The sequence below is a fragment of the Oncorhynchus mykiss genome, chromosome 3 (genome assembly GCF_057628025.1).
Source record: "Oncorhynchus mykiss isolate SJ-2025 chromosome 3, ASM5762802v1, whole genome shotgun sequence".
Classification (NCBI taxonomy): domain Eukaryota; kingdom Metazoa; phylum Chordata; class Actinopteri; order Salmoniformes; family Salmonidae; genus Oncorhynchus; species Oncorhynchus mykiss.
Window position 1 is genome coordinate 6,927,501 of NC_143024.1, and position 21,184 is coordinate 6,948,684.

At 44.1% G+C, this 21,184-nt stretch overlaps 1 protein-coding gene across 1 annotated transcript in view; it reads left to right on the forward strand.

Annotated features, from left to right (window-relative positions):
* LOC149984291 (uncharacterized) overlaps window positions 1–18,250 on the forward strand; it is a 27,223-nt gene extending 8,973 nt beyond the window's left edge. The window contains exons 7-9 of the mRNA XM_090230621.1: window positions 1,656–1,833; window positions 16,840–17,126; window positions 17,332–18,250. Coding sequence (XP_090086747.1) covers window positions 1,656–1,833; window positions 16,840–17,126; window positions 17,332–18,126 — 1,260 coding nt within the window. The 3' untranslated portion in view covers window positions 18,127–18,250. The remainder of the gene's footprint in view (window positions 1–1,655; window positions 1,834–16,839; window positions 17,127–17,331) is intronic.
* Window positions 18,251–21,184: the final 2,934 nt, after the last annotated feature.

Genomic DNA, 21,184 nt, shown 5'->3' on the forward strand with positions numbered 1-21,184 from the left:
TGCTTCATCAATCCATACGACTAAACATCAAGACAGTTGACTTATCTAATGTTATCTAATGTTGACGATGCTTCATCAATCCATACGACTAAACATCAAGACAGTTGACTTATCTAATGTTGACCCTGCTTTATCAATCCATACGACTAAACATCAAGACAGTTGACTTATCTTATGTTGACCCTGCTTTATCAATCCATACGACTAAACATCAAGACAGTTGACTTATCTAATGTTGACCCTGCTTCATCAATCCATACGACTAAACATCAAGACAGTTGACTTATCTAATGTTATCTAATGTTGACCCTGCTTCATCAATCCATACGACTAAACATCAAGACAGTTGACTTATCTAATGTTATCTAATGTTGACCCTGCTTCATCAATCCATACGACTAAACATCAAGACAGTTGACTTATCTAATGTTGACGCTGCTTTATCAATCCATACGACTAAACATCAAGACAGTTGACTTATCCAATGTTGACCCTGCTTTATCAATCCATTACGACTAAACATCAAGACAGTTGACTTATCTAATGTTGACCCTGCTTTATCAATCCATACGACTAAACATCAAGACAGTTGACTTATCTAATGTTGACGATGCTTCATCAATCCATACGACTAAACATCAAGACAGTTGACTTATCTAATGTTGACCCTGCTTCATCAATCCATACGACTAAACATCAAGACAGTTGACTTATCTAATGTTGACCCTGCTTCATCAATCCATACGACTAAACATCAAGACAGTTGACTTATCTAATGTTGACGCTGCTTTATCAATCCATACGACTAAACATCAAGACAGTTGACTTATCCAATGTTGACCCTGCTTTATCAATCCATTACGACTAAACATCAAGACAGTTGACTTATCTAATGTTGACCCTGCTTTATCAATCCATACGACTAAACATCAAGACAGTTGACTTATCTAATGTTGACGATGCTTCATCAATCCATACGACTAAACATCAAGACAGTTGACTTATCTAATGTTGACCCTGCTTCATCAATCCATACGACTAAACATCAAGACAGTTGACTTATCTAATGTTATCTAATGTTGACGATGCTTCATCAATCCATACGACTAAACATCAAGACAGTTGACTTATCTAATGTTGACCCTGCTTTATCAATCCATACGACTAAACATCAAGACAGTTGACTTATCTAATGTTGACCCTGCTTTATCAATCCATACGACTAAACATCAAGACAGTTGACTTATCTAATGTTGACCCTGCTTCATCAATCCATACGACTAAACATCAAGACAGTTGACTTATCTAATGTTATCTAATGTTGACCCTGCTTCATCAATCCATACGACTAAACATCAAGACAGTTGACTTATCTAATGTTATCTAATGTTGACCCTGCTTCATCAATCCATACGACTAAACATCAAGACAGTTGACTTATCTAATGTTATCTAATGTTGACGCTGCTTCATCAATCCATTACGACTAAACATCAAGACAGTTGACTTATCTAATGTTGACCCTGCTTTATCAATCCATACGACTAAACGTCAAGACCAACAGAATATTCCAGAGTTCTCTTCAATATAAAGCACTTTGTGACATGTTCTTAGGACTAAATGAATATGTGATTGACTGATTCTATATCTCTCTAGTTGACGGTGAACCACAGTAAGTCTATGTGGCGGTGCAGAGAGCCAGCAGACGCCAAGATATCTGCGCATGATACGGACCGCACGTCGTCCATCGTCAGGCAGATCTCCCAGCAGAGACTCATGATCCTCAGGAAGAGGAGGAGTGGTCTCAGTATCTCCCTGGGAACACAGGACAACGGTAGGAATGACCCCCTGACTGACTGAGATACTAGAGGTACGACTGACTGAGATACTAGAGGTACGACTGACTGAGATACTAGAGGTACGACTGACTGAGATACTAGAGGTACGACTGACTGAGATACTAGAGGTACGACTGACTGAGATACTAGAGGTACGACTGACTGAGATACTAGAGGTACGACTGACTGAGATACTAGAGGTACGACTGACTGAGATACTAGAGGTACGACTGACTGAGATACTAGAGGTACAACTGACTGAGACACTAGAGCTACGACTCAGGTCAGGGCTCTATGGGGGTGTGATCAGCGCAGGGCTCAATGGGGGCGTGGTCAGGTCAGGGCTCTGTGGGGGCATGGTCAGAGCAGGGCTCTATGGGGGCGTGGCTAGAGCAGGGCTCTGTGGGGGCGTGGTCAGAGCAGGGCTCTATGGGGGTGTGATCAGAGCAGGGCTCTATGGGGGCGTGGTCAGAGCAGGGCTCTTTGAAGGTGTGGTCAGAGCAGGGCTCTATGGGGGCGTGGTCAGAGCAGGGCTCTATGGGGGCATGGTCAGAGCAGGGCTCTATGGGGGCGTGGTCAGAGCAGGGCTCTGTGGGGGCGTGGTCAGAGCAGGGCTCTTTAGGGGCGTGGTCAGAGCAGGGCTCTATGGGGGCGTGGTCAGAGCAGGGCTCTATGGGGGTGTGGTCAGAGCAGGGCTCTATGGGGGCGTGGTCAGAGCAGGGCTCTATAGGGGCGTGGTCAGAGCAGGGCTCTATGGGGGCATGGTCAGAGCAGGGCTCTATGGGGGTGTGGTCAGAGCAGGGCTCTATGGGGGCGTGGTCAGAGAAGGGCTCTATGGGGGTGTGGTCAGAGCAGGGCTCTATGGGGGCGTGGTCAGAGCAGGGCTCTATGGGGGTGTGGTCAGAGCAGGGCTCTATAGGTGCGTGGTCAGAGCAGGGCTCTATGGGGGCGCGGTCAGAGCAGGGCTGTATGGGGGTGTGGTCAGAGCAGGGCTCTATGGGGGCGTGATCAGAGCAGGGCTCTATGGGGGTGTGGTCAGAGCAGGGCTCTATGGGGGCGTGATCAGAGCAGGGCTCTATGGGGGTGTGGTCAGAGCAGGGCTCTATGGGGGCGTGATCAGAGCAGGGCTCTATGGGGGCGTGATCAGAGCAGGGCTCTATGGGGGCGCGGTCAGAGCAGGGCTCTATAGGTGCGTGGTCAGAGCAGGGCTCTATGGGGGCGCGGTCAGAGCAGGGCTCTATGGGGGCGCGGTCAGAGCAGGGCTCTATAGGTGCGTGGTCAGAGCAGGGCTCTATGGGGGCGCGGTCAGAGCAGGGCTCTATGGGGTTGTGGTCAGAGCAGGGCTCTATGGGGGCGCGGTCAGAGCAGGGCTCTATGGGGGTGTGGTCAGAGCAGGGCTCTATGGGGGCGTGATCAGACCAGAAGACTGAAGGCTGTAATCACTTCCCAAAGTGCTTTAACAAAGTACTGGGTAAAGGGTCTGAATACTTATGTAATTGTAATATGTCTGTATTTAATTTTCTTCAATTTGCCCCCCCAAAATTCTAAAAACCCTGTTTTTGCTTTGTCATTATGGGTTTTGTGTGTAGATTGATAAGGGGGAAAAACCCCAGATTTAATAAATTTTAGAATAAGGCTGTAACGTAACAAAATGTGGGAAAAGTCAAGTGGTCTGAATACTTTTCCCAATGGACTGTAGTGACCCATAGGACTCTGGTGGAACGTAGTGTACTATATAGGGAACCGTGTGTCATTAGGGACAGAGCCCTAGGGTAACTCATGTGTTAATGTGTGAACCTGATCTGCCTAATCTCACCTCCAGACTATGACGTACACACACACACACACACACACACACACACACACACACACACACACACACACACCCTGATGTCCTCCCCAGTTGGCATTGATACAAATTTACAGTAGATAGATAAGCAGTTTGTAGCTGCCACTGTGATAAATGACTGGGATTTAGATACAACTATTGGTATTAACGGCATGAAGACAGTAACATTTATCTTGATAGGCCATTCAAACCAACTGGGGTAGTTAGAGATTATTCCCTATCGGATTATTCCCTATCGGATTCAAACCAACTGGGGTAGTTAGAGATGATTCCCTATCGGATGCCATTCAAACCAACTGGGGTAGTTAGAGATTATTCCCTATCGGATTCAAACCAACTGGGGTAGTTAGAGATTATTCCCTATCGGATTCAAACCAACTGGGGTAGTTAGAGATTATTCCCTATCGGATGGCTTATTCCCTATCGGGTGGCTTATTCCCTATCGGATTCCTAGTCATTTATCAGTATAGCCAGAGTGTGTCTCTCTTTCACGCTCTGTCTCTCTTTCACTCTCTGTCTCTCTTTCACTCTCTGTCTCTGTCTGTCTCTCTCTCTCTCTCTCTCTGTCTCTCTCTCTCTCTGTGTCTCTGTCTCGGTCTCTGTCTCTCTCTCTCACTCTCTCTGTCTCTGTCTCTCTCTCTCACACTCTCTCTCTCTCTCTCTCTGTCTCTGTCTCTGTCTCTGTCTCTCTGTCTCTCTCACTTTGTCTAAGTGTCTGTGGGTATCTGACTGTAACTGAGTGTTTGTCTCGGTGGGTCTGTATCTGACTGTAACTAAGTGTGTGTTGTCTAGGTGTGTTGTCTAGGTGGGTCTGTATCTGACTGTAACTAAGTGTGTGTTGTCTAGGTGGGTCTGTATCTGACTATCTGACTGTACCTAAGTGTGTGTTGTCTAGGTGTGTTGTCTAGATGGGTCTGTATCTGACTGTACCTAAGTGTGTGTGTCTCGGTGGGTCTGTATCTGACTGTACCTAAGTGTGTGTGTCTCGGTGGGTCTGTATCTGACTGTACCTAAGTGTGTGTTGTCTAGGTGTGTTGTCTAGATGGGTCTGTATCTGACTGTACCTAAGTGTGTGTGTCTCGGTGGGTCTGTATCTGACTGTACCTAAGTGTGTGTGTCTCGGTGGGTCTGTATCTGACTGTACCTAAGTGTGTGTGTCTCGGTGGGTCTGTATCTGACTGTACCTAAGTGTGTGTGTCTCGGTGGGTCTGTATCTGACTGTACCTAAGTGTGTGTGTCTCGGTGGGTCTGTATCTGACTGTACCTAAGTGTGTGTGTCTCGGTGGGTCTGTATCTGACTGTACCTAAGTGTGTGTGTCTCGGTGGGTCTGTATCTGACTGTACCTAAGTGTGTGTGTCTAGGTGGGTCTGTATCTGACTGTACCTAAGTGTGTGTGTCTCGGTGGGTCTGTATCTGACTGTACCTAAGTGTGTGTGTCTCGGTGGGTCTGTATCTGACTGTACCTAAGTGTGTGTGTCTCGATGGGTCTGTATCTGACTGTACCTAAGTGTGTGTGTCTCGGTGGGTCTGTATCTGACTGTACCTAAGTGTGTGTGTCTCGGTGGGTCTGTATCTGACTGTACCTAAGTGTGTGTTGTCTAGGTGTGTTGTCTAGGTGGGTCTATATCTGACTGTAACTAAGTGTGTGTGTCTCGGTGGGTCTGTATCTGACTGTACCTAAGTGTGTGTGTCTAGGTGGGTCTGTATCTGACTGTACCTAAGTGTGTGTGTCTCGGTGGGTCTGTATCTGACTGTACCTAAGTGTGTGTGTCTCGGTGGGTCTGTATCTGACTGTACCTAAGTGTGTGTGTCTCGGTGGGTCTGTATCTGACTGTACCTAAGTGTGTGTGTCTCGGTGGGTCTGTATCTGACTGTACCTAAGTGTGTGTGTCTCGGTGGGTCTGTATCTGACTGTACCTAAGTGTGTGTGTCTAGGTGGGTCTGTATCTGACTGTACCTAAGTGTGTGTGTCTCGGTGGGTCTGTATCTGACTGTACCTAAGTGTGTGTGTCTCGGTGGGTCTGTATCTGACTGTACCTAAGTGTGTGTGTCTCGGTGGGTCTGTATCTGACTGTACCTAAGTGTGTGTGTCTCGATGGGTCTGTATCTGACTGTACCTAAGTGTGTGTGTCTCGGTGGGTCTGTATCTGACTGTACCTAAGTGTGTGTGTCTAGGTGGGTCTGTATCTGACTGTACCTAAGTGTGTGTGTCTCGGTGGGTCTGTATCTGACTGTACCTAAGTGTGTGTGTCTCGGTGGGTCTGTATCTGACTGTACCTAAGTGTGTGTGTCTCGGTGGGTAGCAGACACTTGCATATTGAATAACCTTCATTTAAAAATGATGATGATGTAATGTTTGGAACGCAATCTTATATAATGCATTCTCCAGTGTGAACATCAGGGGGCAGTGGTGGTCTAAGAAACAACAGTGTAGCTACGGCAACAGCAACGTTTCCAACAATAACCGAGCGCATGAAACTCACACATTACATCACTCTCTGGGCCCTGGTCCAATGGAGTGCACTATATAGGAAACAGGGTGCCATTTGAAGCACATCCCTTGTCTCTAATAACTGTGGATGTTGTTCAGTCCTTGTCTCTAATAACTGTGGATGTTGTTTATCTCTTGTCTCTAATAACTGTGGATGTTCAGTCCTTGTCTCTAATAACTGTGGATGTTGTTCAGAGAGAGTGATCCCTGGCAGACGGTGTGTTCAGAAACCACTTTAGACACCAGAGGTGCAGCCAAATGTCACAGACATCTCTGGAGAGATGTTAACAAACACAGACATCTCTGGAGAGATGTTAACAAACACAGACATCTCTGGAGAGATGTTAACAAACACAGACATCTCTGGAGAGATGTTAACAAACACAGACATCTCTGGAGAGATGTTAACAAACACAGACATCTCTGGAGAGATGTTAACAAACACAGACATCTCTGGAGAGATGTTAACAAACACAGACTGATTCACAGACTGAATACATTTTAATTCAACTCAATAAACTGAGTTACGACAGAGTTACAGCATCATCTGTTAATGCTGCAGTAAATAGTGTGGTCTGTCTCTGTCCATGTCCCTGCCCATGTCTCTGTCTCTGTCTCTGTCCCTGTCTCTGTCTCTGTCTCTGTCCATGTCTGTCTCTGTCTCTGTCCCTGCCCATGTCTCTGTGTCTGTTTCTTCCCCTGTCTCTGTCCCGGTCTCTGTCCATGTCCCTGCCCATGTCTCTGTCTCTGTCCCTGTCTCTGTCTCTGTCCATGTCTGTCTCTGTCTCTGTCCCTGCCCATGTCTCTGTGTCTGTTTCTTCCCCTGTCTCTGTCCATGTCTGTCTCTATCTCTGTTCCTGTCTCTGTCATTCTCTCTCTCTGTCTTTGTCTCTGTCCATGACTTTCTCTCTGTCTCTGTCCCCATCTTTGTCCCTGTCTCTCTCCCTGTCTCTGTCCCTGTCTCTCCCCCTGTCTCTGTCCCTGTCTCTGCCCTATGTCTCTGTCTCTCTATCTGTCTGTGTCTGTCCCTGTCTTTCTATCTCTCTGTCCCTGTCTCTGTCCCTGTCTCTGCCCCCATCTCTGCCCCTGTCTCTGTCCCTGTCTCTGTCCCTGTCTCTGCCCCTGTCTCTGCCTCTGCCTCTGTCCCTGTCTCTGCCCCCATCTCTGCCCCCGTCTCTGCCCCCGTCTCTGTCTCTGTCCATGGTGCTGAAAAGCCCAGTTCTCTCTCTTGCTTATCAGCATTTAACCTCCATCTGGAAACACTCTTTCAAATTCCATGTTAACACAAGACAAGCGCCACTCTTCTCCTTCTCTTCTCCTTCTCTCTCTTCTCTCTCTCTCTCTCTCTCTCTTCTCCCTCTCTTATCCCTTTCCTCTCTCTCTTCTCTCTCTTATCCCTTTCCCCTCTCTCTCTCCTCTCTTCTCCCTCTCTCTCTCTCTCCCCCCTCTCTTCTCCCTCTCCTCTCTCTCTCTCTTCTCCTTCTCTCTCTCTTTCCTCTCTCTGTCCTCTCTCCTCTCTCTGTCCTCTCTTCTCTTTCTCTTCTCCTTCTCTCTCTCTTCTCCATCTATTCTCTCTTCTCACTATATTCTCTTCTCTCTCTCTTCTCCTCTCTTTTCTCCATCTATTCTCTCTTCTCCCTCTCCTCTCTTCTCACTCTCTTCTCCTCCCTCTCCTCTCTCCTCTCTCTCCTCTCTTCTCACTCTCTTCTATTTCTCTCTCTTCTCCATCAATTCTCTCTTCTCCCTCTCTTCTCTCTCTCTCTCTTCTCCCTCTCCTCTTCCTCTTCTCTCTTCTCTTCTCTTGTTTCTCTCTCTTCTCTCCTCTATTTTTCTCTCTTCTTTTCTCTCTTTTCCCTCTCTTCTTTCTTCTCTTGTGTTTCTGCTGGCTGTCACTGAGGCCTGGTACTGTGTGATGCCATTAGTCTCTGTCCAGGAAAGGAGAGGAAAAAGGAGAGGAGGAGGAGAGTAAAGGAGAGAGGAAAGAGGATATGGCAGGAGAGGGCGAGAGAGGGACGAGAGGAGAAGAAGAGAGGAGGGAGAGAGGGCCCCCTACAGAGAGGAGGAGAGTGGAGGAGGGGACGGGGAGAGGAGGGAGAGAAGGCCCTCTACAGAGAGGAGGAGAGGGGAGGAGAGGGGAGGGGGAAGAGAGGGCCCCCTACAGAGAGGAGGAGAGGGGAGGGGGAAGAGAAGGCCCCCTACAGAGAGGAGGAGAGGAGGGAGAGAGGCATGGTAATTGCCTTTCTGGGATAATGACTCCAAGCCAGAGACAGGACCCTCCATACTCCCTCCACTGCTCCTCAACTGGTGCTCTGGAGGAGGAGTGTGGCGTCAGACTGATTATCTCTCTGTCTGTGTCCCAAATCACTGTATGTAGTGCACTACTTTTGACCAGGACTTATAGGACTCTGGTGAAAAGTAGTGCACTTTATAGGGAGCAGTGTGCGATTCGGGATATACTCTCTTTCTCTCTCTCTCTCTCTGTATCCTTCCTCGTACATGCATGAACAACATCCTCCTCAAACACAGGGGACGTTTTGATTGGTTAAGTCCTCCCGTCCCCCCCCTCCCCCCACACACCACCTCTCTCCTGAATGCAGTTGATACTCAGAAAAGGCAAATGTTTGTCTTTTAAAAAACGATAAGCTCTTCTGCTGTGGTCAAGATACACCACAGTGAGAATGGTTACACACTATAATACCATTACTGTGGATAGTCAGATGAATATAATTGTTGTATTAAGAGACGTTTATAATGGTTTGCAAGAAGAACCATTTCCCTGATAATCCTGTGTTACATGGGACACATCTGAAATCTGATTGGACTATGATAAATGCATCACATCGACCAATCAAAATAGACATTGTATCACATCGACCATGTTTATTTTATTTTTTTGTTGTTGTATGTGAAAACTACTTCTTAAAGATGAATACTTTTCAGTTGTTTATGAACTCACTTCACGGGTACTAGAGAGGCTCACCCGGCTGGAGCTACCATGTTCTGGTGCTACCATGTGTTGGTGCTACCATGTACTGGAGCTATCATGTGCTGGAGCTACCATGTACTGGAGCTATCATGTGCTGGTGCTACCATGTACTGGAGCTATCATGTGCTGGAGCTACCATGTGTTGGTGCTACCATGTACTGGAGCTATCATGTGCTGGAGCTATCATGTGCTGGTGCTACCATGTGCTGGTGCTACCATGTGCTGGAGCTACTACATGTGCTGGTGCTACCATGTGCTGGAGCTACTACATGTGCTGGAGCTATCATGTGCTGGTGCTACTACATGTGCTGGTGCTACCATGTGCTGGTGCTACCATGTGCTGGAGCTACTACATGTGCTGGTGCTACCATGTGCTGGTGCTACCATGTGCTGGAGCTACTACATGTGCTGGTGCTACCATGTGCTGGTGCTACCATGTTCTGGTGCTACCATGTGCTGGAGCTACTACATGTGCTGGTGCTACCATGTGCTGGAGCTACCATGTTCTGGTGCTACCATGTGCTGGAGCTACTACATGTGCTGGTGCTACCATGTGCTGGAGCTATCATGTGCTGGTGCTATCATGTGCTGGAGCTACTACATGTGCTGGTGCTACCATGTGCTGGAGCTACTACATGTGCTGGTGCTACCATGTGCTGGAGCTACCATGTTCTGGTGCTACCATGTGCTGGTGCTACTACATGTGCTGGAGCTATCATGTGCTGGAGCTATCATGTGCTGGAGCTATCATGTGCTGGTGCTATCATGTGCTGGTGCTACCATGTGCTGGTGCTACCATGTGCTGGTGCTATCATGTGCTGGTGCTACCATGTTCTGGAGCTACCATGTGCTGGAGCTCTGATTTTAAGGTGTTTACATGTCCTAACAATTGGAAAGGTTGCTCAGAAAACCAGGTGTTTACATCCTAACAATTGAAAAGGTGGCTCAGAAAAGCAGGTGTTTACATCCTAACAATTGGAAAGGTGGCTCAGAAAACCAGGTGTTTACATCCTAACAATTGAGAAAGGTGGCTCAGAAAACCAGGTGTTTACATCCTAACAATTGGAAAGGTGGCTCAGAAAACCAGGTGTTTACATCCTAACAATTGGAAAGGTGGCTCAGAAAACCAGGTGTTTACATCCTAACAATTGGAAAGGTGGCTCAGAAAACCAGGTGTTTACATCCTAACAATTGGAAAGGTGGCTCAGAAAACCAGGTGTTTACATCCTAACAATTGGAAAGGTGGCTCAGAAAACCAGGTGTTTACATCCTAACAATTGGAAAGGTGGCTCAGAAAACCAGGTGTTTTAAACAGTGTATGTTTACTTCTGATTTTGACCTGACACCGATTTAAGATAAGCGGAGGAAGGAGTTTAAAAAAGCTTGACAATTGTCCCGGGGTCGTCCGGGTTAAGGGAGGGTTTGGGCCTGGGGCCTACCATTCCCTTTTCTGTTGAATGTTAATGTTATTCATTCTCTATACAATAGTTGGTTGGGAAAATGCCATTGAACATGGAATGTTGTTGTGTCCGTTGGGTTCTCAAGTGCTAATTGAGTTGACATGAAAATGCATTGCCACTGAACCTGGTTCTATTCACAGCAAGAGGTGTTGTTCCAATTCAAGGTCACAGTGAATACAACCCTACGTTCTGTCCTTGGGTTTTATTTTTGAAAAAATATATATATATTTAACCTTTATTTAACTAGGCAAGTCAGTTAAGAATAAATTCCTTATTTTACAATGGACGGGCCCTCAATAGAAAAAGGAATGGAAGTAGGAATGTGTTTTTTTTGTTGTGTGAAAGACGGGGTCGAGGATGTTGGCAATGAAGTTCAGTTGTTTTCTGAACTTCTGTTGTGATCAGGCTTTAAAGTTCAACCATATTTCTGTGTGTTTTACGAAGCAGGAAGAAAGTGTTCCAGGAAACTGAAACCATTTTCTGTCTGCCTGTAGCCGTAGTATCACTGCAGTGACACTACGGGGTTTATCAACCCTGGTGGGACCTGGTAGAATCAACCCTGATGGGACCTGGTAGAATCAACCCTGATGGGACCTGGTAGAATCAACCCTGATGGGACCTGGTAGAATAAACCCTGATGGGACCTGGTAGAATCAACCCTGATGGGACCTGGTAGAATCAACCCTGATGGGACCTGGTAGAATCAACCCTGATGGGACCTGGTAGAATCAACCCTGATGGGACCTGGTAGAATCAACCCTGATGGGACCTGGTAGAATCAACCCTGATGGGACCTGGTAGAATCAACTCTGATGGGACCTGGTAGAATCAACCCTGATGGGACCTGGTAGCATCAACCCTGATGGGACCTGGTAGAATCAACCCTGATGGGACCTGGTATAACTCAACCCTGATGGGACCTGGTAGAATCAACCCTGATGGGACCTGGTAGAATCAACCCTGATGGGACCTGGTAGAATCAACCCTGATGGGACCTGGTAGAATCAAAACTGATGGGACATGGTAGAATCAACCCTGATGGGACCTGGTAGAATCAACCCTGATGGGACCTGGTAGAATCAACCCTGATGGGACCTGGTAGAATCAACCCTGATGGGACCTGGTAGAACTCAACCCTGATGGGACCTGGTAGAATCAACCCTGATGGGACCTGGTAGAATCAACCCTGATGGGACCTGGTAGAATCAACCCTGATGGGACCTGGTAGAACTCAACTGTTTCTAACTGCCTGTACAGTAGGCAGGGTGTAGTCAGAGTGTACAGTAGGCAGGGTGTAGTCAGAGTGTACAGTAGGCAGGGTGTAGTCAGTATACAGTAGGCAGGGTGTAGTCAGTGTGCAGTAGGCAGGGTGTAGGCAGAGTGTATAGTATGCAGGGTGTAGTCGGTGTACAGTAGGCAGGGTGTAGTCAGTGTACAGTAGACAGGGTGTAGTCAGTGTGCAGTAGGCAGGGTGTAGGCAGAGTGTACAGTATGCAGGGTGTAGTCGGTGTGCAGTAGGCAGGGTGTAGTTGGTGTACAGTAGGCAGGGTGTAGTCAGTGTACAGTAGGCAGGGTGTAGTCAGTGTACAGTAGGCAGGGTGTAGTCAGTGTACAGTAGGCAGGGTGTAGTCAGTGTGCAGTAGGCAGGGTGTAGTCAGTGTACAGTAGGCAGGGTTAGTCAGTGTACAGTAGGCAGGGTGTAGTCAGTGTACAGTAGCAGGGTGTAGTCAGTGTACAGTGGGCAGGGTGTAGTCATTGTGTATAGTATGCAGGATGTAGTCAGAGTGTACAGTAGGCAGGGTGTAGTCAGTGTGCAGTAGGCAGGGTGTAGGCAGAGTGTATAGTATGCAAGGTGTAGTCAGTGTGCAGTAGGCAGCGTGTAGTCGGTGTACAGTAGGCAGGGTGTAGTCGGTGTACAGTAGACAGGATGTAGTCAGTGTACAGTGGGCAGGGTGTAGTCAGTGTGCAGTAGGCAGTGTGTAGTCATTGTACAGTAGGCAGGGTTAGTCAGTGTACAGTAGGCAGGGTGTAGTCAGTGTACAGTAGACAGGATGTAGTCAGTGTACAGTGGGCAGGGTGTAGTCAGTGTGCTGTAGGCAGGGTGTAGTCAGTGTACAGTAGGCAGGGTTAGTTAGTGTACAGTAGGCAGGGTGTAGTCAGAGTGTAGGCAGTAGCTAGCAGTCTTTGAGTTAGCTAGACTGAGTCCCCCAGTACAGCAGGAGAACAGTAGCTAGCAGTCTTTGAGTTAGCTAGGCTGAGTCCCCCAGTACAGCAGGAGAACAGTAGCTAGCAGTCTTTGAGTTAGCTAGGCTGAGTCCCCCAGTACATCAGGAGAACAGTAGCTAGCAGTCTTTGAGTTAGCTAGGCTGAGTCCCCCAGTACATCAGGAGAACAGTAGCTAGCAGTCATTGAGTTAGCTAGGCTGAGTCCCCCAGTACATCAGGTGAACAGTAGCTAGCAGTCTTTGAGTTAGCTAGGCTGAGTCCCCCAGTACAGCAGGAGAACAGTAGCTAGCAGTCATTGAGTTAGCTAGGCTGAGTCCCCCAGTACATCAGGTGAACAGTAGCTAGCAGTCTTTGAGTTAGCTAAGCTGAGTCCCCCAGTACATCAGGTGAACAGTAGCTAGCAGTCTTTGAGTTAGCTAAGCTGAGTCCCCCAGTACATCAGGTGAACAGTAGCTAGCATTCTTTGAGTTAGCTAGGCTGCGTCCCCCAGTACAGCAGGAGAAACTTGAGTTTCCCAAATGGCACCCTATTCCTTACCTAGTGCACTTCTTTCAACCAGAGCCCTATGGGCCCAGCTCAGAAGTAGTGCACTATATAGTGAATCCGGTGCCATTAGTGTTGCTGTTACATGTTACAGTGAGGAGTGTCTTAGACGTTAGACAACATGGCAGACAGAAAACAGGACTTAATGTGATCCCCTTCATCTCTCCATTCAGAAAGCAAAGGTTTCTGATGACCCTTTGAAGGTCGGTTAGGGGATTAAGAGACTAGAGGTTTGCCTGTCACGCTGATCTGGTAACTCCTGGTGGTGTTAAGAGTAGTGGTTGTCTCGGTGATGCCGTCAGGTGTTTTCAACCGTCTTGTTTGCTACCTGGCGGTGGTGTTAAGAGTAGTGGTTGTCTCGGTGATGCCGTCAGGTGTTTTCAACCGTCTTGTTTGCTACCTGGCGGTGGTGTTAAGAGTAGTGGTTGTCTCGGTGGTGTCTTCAGGTGTTTTCAACCGTCTTGTTTGCTACCTGGTGGTGTTAAGAGCAGTGGTTGTCTCGGTGATGCCGTCAGGTGTTTTCAACCGTCTTGTTTGCTACCTGGCGGTGGTGTTAAGAGTAGTGGTTGTCTCGGTGATGCCGTCAGGTGTTTTCAACCGTCTTGTTTGCTACCTGGCGGTGGTGTTAAGAGTAGTGGTTGTCTCGGTGGTGTCTTCAGGTGTTTTCAACCGTCTTGTTTGCTACCTGGCGGTGGTGTTAAGAGTAGTGGTTGTCTCGGTGGTGTCTTCAGGTGTTATCAACCGTCTTGTTTGCTACCTGGCGGTGGTGTTAAGATCAGTGGTTGTCTCGGTGGTGTCTTCAGGGGTTTTCAACCGTCTTGTTTGCTACCTGGCGGTGTGGTTAAAGGCATTAGACAAGGAAACCAAAGCAACACCAAAGCCTAGTAAAGAAATGGAATGGATTACACTTCCTGTTCATCTCCATTAAACTGCTCTTTCGGGTGTTGTTGACACAACCGTCTTGTTTGTCAGAGAAACTTGTTTGTTTTTTAAAACCATTTTTTTTTGTGTTGGTTTTAACTGTCAAAATATACTGAGGATCGACAGAAAGTTTTATCATAGGTTTTCCTACGAAAACCAAATTAACCCTGTAGCTCATATCATAGTGAAATACAGTGACATCAATTTAGCAGATAAGCAGAATATGGCTCCTGTCCGGTATTCCCTGCTTTCAACAGATAATGACTTCACCAGCGCAGCCCAGCTATGTAAATTAGCCAGGGTCTGATATCTTGACTACACTGAGAAGCTCTGTAGTTGAACCGTATGTCTGTTTCCCAATTCGCAACCCCTTATTTCCCTACATAGTTCACTACTTTTGACTAGAGTCCAATGGGCCCTGGTCAAAAGTAGTGCACTATGTAGGGAATAGGGTGCCGTTTGGAACGTATTCTATGTCTGTCTGAGGGAAGCAGACACCAAAGTACCTAGTCATCCAGTCTTCAATGCCCAGCCAAATCTAATGGATTTAATGAAGGGGAGATATATATTTTTTAAATGTTGTATTTAATTTGATTTAGCATTTTTATGAGACACCCCCCCCCCCTCCATTCCCCATACTAAATCACATTAAAATGTTCAGAGTTTGTAGTCATGTTAACTCTACTGCTTACAGTGTGTCTGTGTGGTTGGTTGGGAGGAATAGCTAGTGTTAATGAATGCAAAACATTTCCATAAAATATTCAAAGAAGACCCATTACTGCTGTGGCTGTCTCATCTTTGCTGCTAAACTTCAATCAGTTGAGCATTTAAAATGCATTAAATGCCTTTGGTAATCTAGTCTAATCTGCAAAGCAACATTTTTGTCAAACTGGTTTTGACTTATTTTTTTTGGGGGGGTGGGGTGTTTAATAATAATATATATAACACTTAATTTTATGATGGTCATTTATTTATTTTACATTTCTCTGTTATAATTAAAATCCTTGCTCATCAAGTACTTAAAACAAGCATGTAATTGTCTAGTTTACTAGAGCCTTTAATGTTATTCTATGTACGAATCTTAAACAAATTACTCAAAAAACACAGAATTAGTGTCAATGCAATTGTAAAACTGTGTGCAAATGTTATTTTTTACTGAGATATGTTAATAATGAGGTAATATCTAAATATATGTTAATAATGAGATAATATCTAAATATATGTTAATAATGAGATAGTATCTAAATATATGTTATTAATGAGATAATATCTAAATATATGTTAATAATGAGGTAATATCTAAATATATGTTAATAATGAGATAATATCTAAATATATGTTAATAATGAGGTAATATCTAAATATATGTTAATAATGAGATAATATCTAAATATATGTTAATAATGAGATAATATCTAAATATATGTTAATAATGAGATAGATAATACCTAAATGTGTTAATAATGAGATAATATCTAAATATATGTTAATAATGAGATAATATCTAAATATATGTTAATAATGAGGTAATATCTAAATATATGTTAATAATGAGATAATATCTAAATATATGTTAATAATGAGGTAATATCTAAATATATGTTAATAATGAGATAATATCTAAATATATGTTAATAATGAGATAGATAATACCTAAATGTGTTAATAATGAGATAATATCTAAATATATGTTAATAATGAGATAATATCTAAATATATGTTAATAATGAGATAATATCTACATATATGTTAATAGTGAGATAATATCTAAATATATGTTAATAACGAGATAATATCTAAATATATGTTAATAATGAGATAATATCTAAATATATGTTAATAATGAGATAATACCTAAATATATGTTAATAATGAGATAATACCTAAATATTTGAATAATGAGATAATATATGTTATTAACAATGAGATGATATCTAAATATATGTTAATAATGAGATAATATCTAAATATATGTTAATAATGAGATAATATCTAAATATATGTTAATGAGATAATATCTAAATATATGTTATTAATAATGAGATAATATCTAAATATATGTTAATAATGAGATAATATCTAAATATATGTTATTAATGAGATCATATCTAAATATATATTAATAATGAGATAATATCTAAATATATGTTATTAATGAGATCATATCTAAATATATGTTATTAATAATGAGATAATATCTAAATATATATTAATAATGAGAGAATATCTAAATATATATTAATAATGAGAGAATATCTAAATATATATTAATAATGAGATAATATCTAAATATATATTAATAATGAGATAATATCTAAATACTATGTTTTTAAAGCCACATTCCAGGGTCTTATTTTCAGCCCAAATGGCAGCCCTGATCTACTCCTATGAGCTGTGCTGTCTGAAGGGCTGGTTTTCCCCATGAATAATGTGTGTACTATGTGTACTGTCTGTGTCTGTGTTAATACCATGAGGTGTCAGTGTTGTGCTGTTGGTTAATAGCAACACCTCCTTCCTCTGATGCAGACGGGGAGGTGCAGACTGATGAAGGCCCTTTAGAGAATGCAGACCTGTCTCCACAGAGTGACCTGTCCACTGAAGAGGTTAGACACACCTCTCCACAGAGTGACCTGACCTCTGAAGAGGTTAGACACACCTCTCCACAGGGTGACCTGACCTCTGAAGAGGTTAAACACACCTCTCCACAGAGTGACCTGACCTCTGAAGAGGTTAGACACACCTCTCCACAGAGTGACCAGACCTCTGAAGAGGTTAATCACACCTCTCCACAGAGTGACCTGACCTCTGAAGAGGTTAGACACACCTCGTACTTGCATATATTGCTTACCACTGTACAAGTGTACCAAGTTTCAGGCTTTTAATAAAAAAGTGTACATTATTTTCTATATTATCTATAGCTCAAATACAATTCCAACTGTTTGAATGTTCAACATATTGCGTCTGAAAGACTTACGATAATATAATCATATTCATTTGCTAATGTAAAATTAATTTCAGAAGCCAACGGGGGACAGTAAATCTACTGACACAGAGGAGAGTCCAGAGGGAGAAAAAGGTGAAGAGGAGGAGACTGCAGTAGCTGAGAACTCCACCGAGGAACACGGTGATGACAACGAAGATATTACTAAAACCACAGAGGAACAAGGTGATAACAACGAAGATATTACTAAGAGGATTACCACAGAGGAACAAGGTGATAACAACGAAGATATTACTAAAACCACAGAGGAACAAGGTGATAACAACGAAGATATTACTAAAACCACAGAGGAACAAGGTGATAACAACGAAGATATTACTAAAACCACAGAGGAACAAGGTGATAACAACGAAGATATTACTAAGAGGATTACCACAGAGGAACAAGGTGATGACAACGAAGATATTACTAAAACCACAGAGGAACAAGGTGATGACAACGAAGATAATACTAAGAGGATTACCACAGAGGAACAAGGTGATAACAACGAAGATATTACTAAAACCACAGAGGAACAAGGTGATAACAACGAAGATATTACTAAGACCACTGAGGAACAAGGTGATGACAACGAAGATATTACTAAAACCACCGAGGAACAAGGTGATAACAACAAAGATATTACTAAAGCCACAGAGGAACAAGGTGATAACAACGAAGATAATACTAAGAGGATTACCACAGAGGAACAAGGTGATAACAAGGAAGATATTACTAAAACCACAGAGGAGGACTCAGACAGTGTGGTTGGTGAGAAGAGCTTGGAGACCAAGCTACAGGGAAGTCTGGAGAACCTGGTCCTGAAGAAATAAGAAATGAAGTCTGGAGAGGGGAAGGAGAGAGAGAGAGAAGGAGGATGAGGCACCGGATAAAGCTGAGGAGGTTGGAGAAGCAGGGGATGACGGTCCATCTTCAACAGATGGAAAATAGGAGAAAGAGAAAGTGGATGGAGGAGGACGAGATGAATCATACCATGTGGAAAAGAAAAATGAGGAGGAAGTAGACAAGGAACCTGGAACTGAGACAGATTCTGAAACAGAGGAGGGAGGAAGTAGATAAGGAACCTGGAACTGAGACAGATTCTGAGACAGAGGAGGGAGGAAGTAGATAAGGAACCTGGAACTGAGACAGATTCTGAGACAGAGGAGGGAGGAAGTAGATAAGGAACCTGGAACTGAGACAGATTCTGAGACAGAGGAGGGAGGAAGTAGATAAGGAACCTGGAACTGAGACAGATTCTGAGACAGAGGAGGGAGGAAGTAGATAAGGAACCTGGAATTGAGACAGATTCTGAGACAGAGGAGGGAGGAAGTAAATAAGGAACCTGGAACTGAGACAGATTCTGAGACAGAGGAGGGAGGAAGTATATAAGGAACCTGGAACTGAGACAGATTCTGAGACAGAGGAGGGAGGAAGTAGATAAGGAACCTGGAACTGAGACAGATTCTGAGACAGAGGAGGGAGGAAGTAGATAAGGAACCTGGAACTGAGACAGAGGAGGGAGGAAGTAGATAAGGAACCTGGAACTGAGACAGATTCTGAGACAGAGGAGGGAGGAAGTAGATAAGGAACCTGGAACTGAGACAGATTCTGAGACAGAGGAGGGAGGAGGTAGATAAGGAACCTGGAACTGAGACAGATTCTGAGACAGAGGGAGGAGGAAGTAGACAAGGAACCTGGAACTGAGACAGAGGAGGGAGAAAGTAGACAAGGAACCTGGAACTGAGACAGATTCTGAGACAAGAGGAGGAAGTGAAGAAGAAGATAGAGAGGTGATCCTTCAGAGACAGGAGAAGATAGAGAGGTGAAGAGAGAGAAGGATGATGCAACTACTTTTTCTTTTTAAAGATTCCAAAACAGACAAGTCTGCAAAGGAGAAAGGAGAGGGGGAGAGAAATGGGGAGGGAGAATCATCAGAATCTGATTCCAGTGAAGAGGAAGAAACAGGGAAAGAGACCAGAGACCAGGTAAAAGGTTCCAATGAGAAGAGTCAAAGCAGCAAAGACGAGTTGGAAGTGTTGTTTAAGAAAAGCCTTAAGGGAGAAGGGTGACAAGACTAGCATGTAGGGCACAAAGAAAAATATCATTATAATCCACCACAACAAAACAATATTACATTATCAGGGTTCTTAATTAACAGGATTTTTTTTTTCTTAACAATGTGGTGCTGCTGAGCGAAGTGCCTCTCTTACGTTCTTCGAAGGGAATATCCTGGATATCATATGGGATTATATGTGGGATTATATGTGGGATTATATGTGGGGTTATATGTGGGATTATATATGGGATTATATGTGGGGTTATATGTGGGATATCATATGGGATTATATGTGGGGTTATATGTGGGATATCATATGGGATTATATGTGGGGTTATATGTGGGATTATATGTGGGATATCATATGGGATTATATGTGGGGTTATATGTGGGATTATATGTGGGGTTATATGTGGGATTATATGTGGGATATCATATGGGATCATATGTGGGGTTATATGTGGGATTATATGTGGGGTTATATGTGGGGTTATATGTGGGATTATATGTGGGATTATATGTGGGATTATATGTTGGGTTATGTGTGGGGTTATATGTGGGATTATATGTGGGGTTATATGTGGGATTATATGTGGGATTATATGTGGGGTTATATGTGGGATTATATGTGGGATTATATGTGGGGTTATATGTGGGGTTATATGTGGGGTTATATGTGGGGTTATATGTGGGATTATATGTGGGGTTATATGTGGGATTATATGTGGGATTATATGTGGGATTATATGTGGGGTTATATGTGGGATTATATGTGGGATTATATGTGGGATTATATGTGGGGTTATATGTGGGATTATATGTGGGATTATATGTGGGGTTATATGTGGGATTATATGTGGGATTATATGTGGGATTATATGTGGGGTTATATGTGGGATTATATGTGGGGTTATATGTGGGGTTATATGTGGGATTATATGTGGGATTATATATGGGATTATATGTGACTGGTTGTTTAGTTACATAGGGATACACAGCTATAGGGGAGTTTCTATTTGAAGTATAGTATAAATCACCAGTGGGAAGAGGATCCGACAGCTGTCATAACAGTTACACTGTGCCTTTTTTTCCACATCAAATTACCATGTAACATCTCTGGGAACTCATTATTCTTAAATGGTAATTAAGTAGTGACTGATGATAAATGACTGAAGTTCAAATAGTTTCCGAGTGGTTATTATCTGTTGGAAACACTGTTAAAAGGAAACACTGTAGTCTTCAGAGAGATGGGTCTGTTACAGGCTTCTACTGTGACATCATGTTCTGTACTCTGAATGATATGAAGGAGAGAGAGAGAGATGGGGGGGGGGGAGGGGATACAGAGAGAGAGAGGTGGGGGGGAGAGATACAGAGAGAGAGAGAGAGGGGAGAAGAGGAGAGAGAGAGGGAGAGAGAGATACAGAGAGATGGAGAGAGGAGGGGGGAGAGAGAGAGAGAAGAGGAGAGAGAGATACAGAGAGAGAGAGGAGGGGAGAGAGATACAGAGAGTTGGAGAGAGGGGAGGGGAGAGAGAGAGAGCGAGAGAGAAGAGGAGGGGTGAGAGATATGGAGAGAGGAGAGAGAGATACAGAGAGAGGAGGGGAGAGAGATGGAGAGAGATGAGAGAGAGAGAGAGAAGAGGAGGGGTGAGAGAGCGAGAGAAGAGGAGAGAGAGATTTCTGCCTTAGTGTATATGTACATATTCTTTGTTTCTTAATATGTCTGAAAACAGGTCTGCTTATGCTATTACAATCTGTATGTTTTGCCAATGTTTTACCATATAGTAGTTAGTATTATGAATAAGCTGTAACATGCAATACAGTACCTCATCA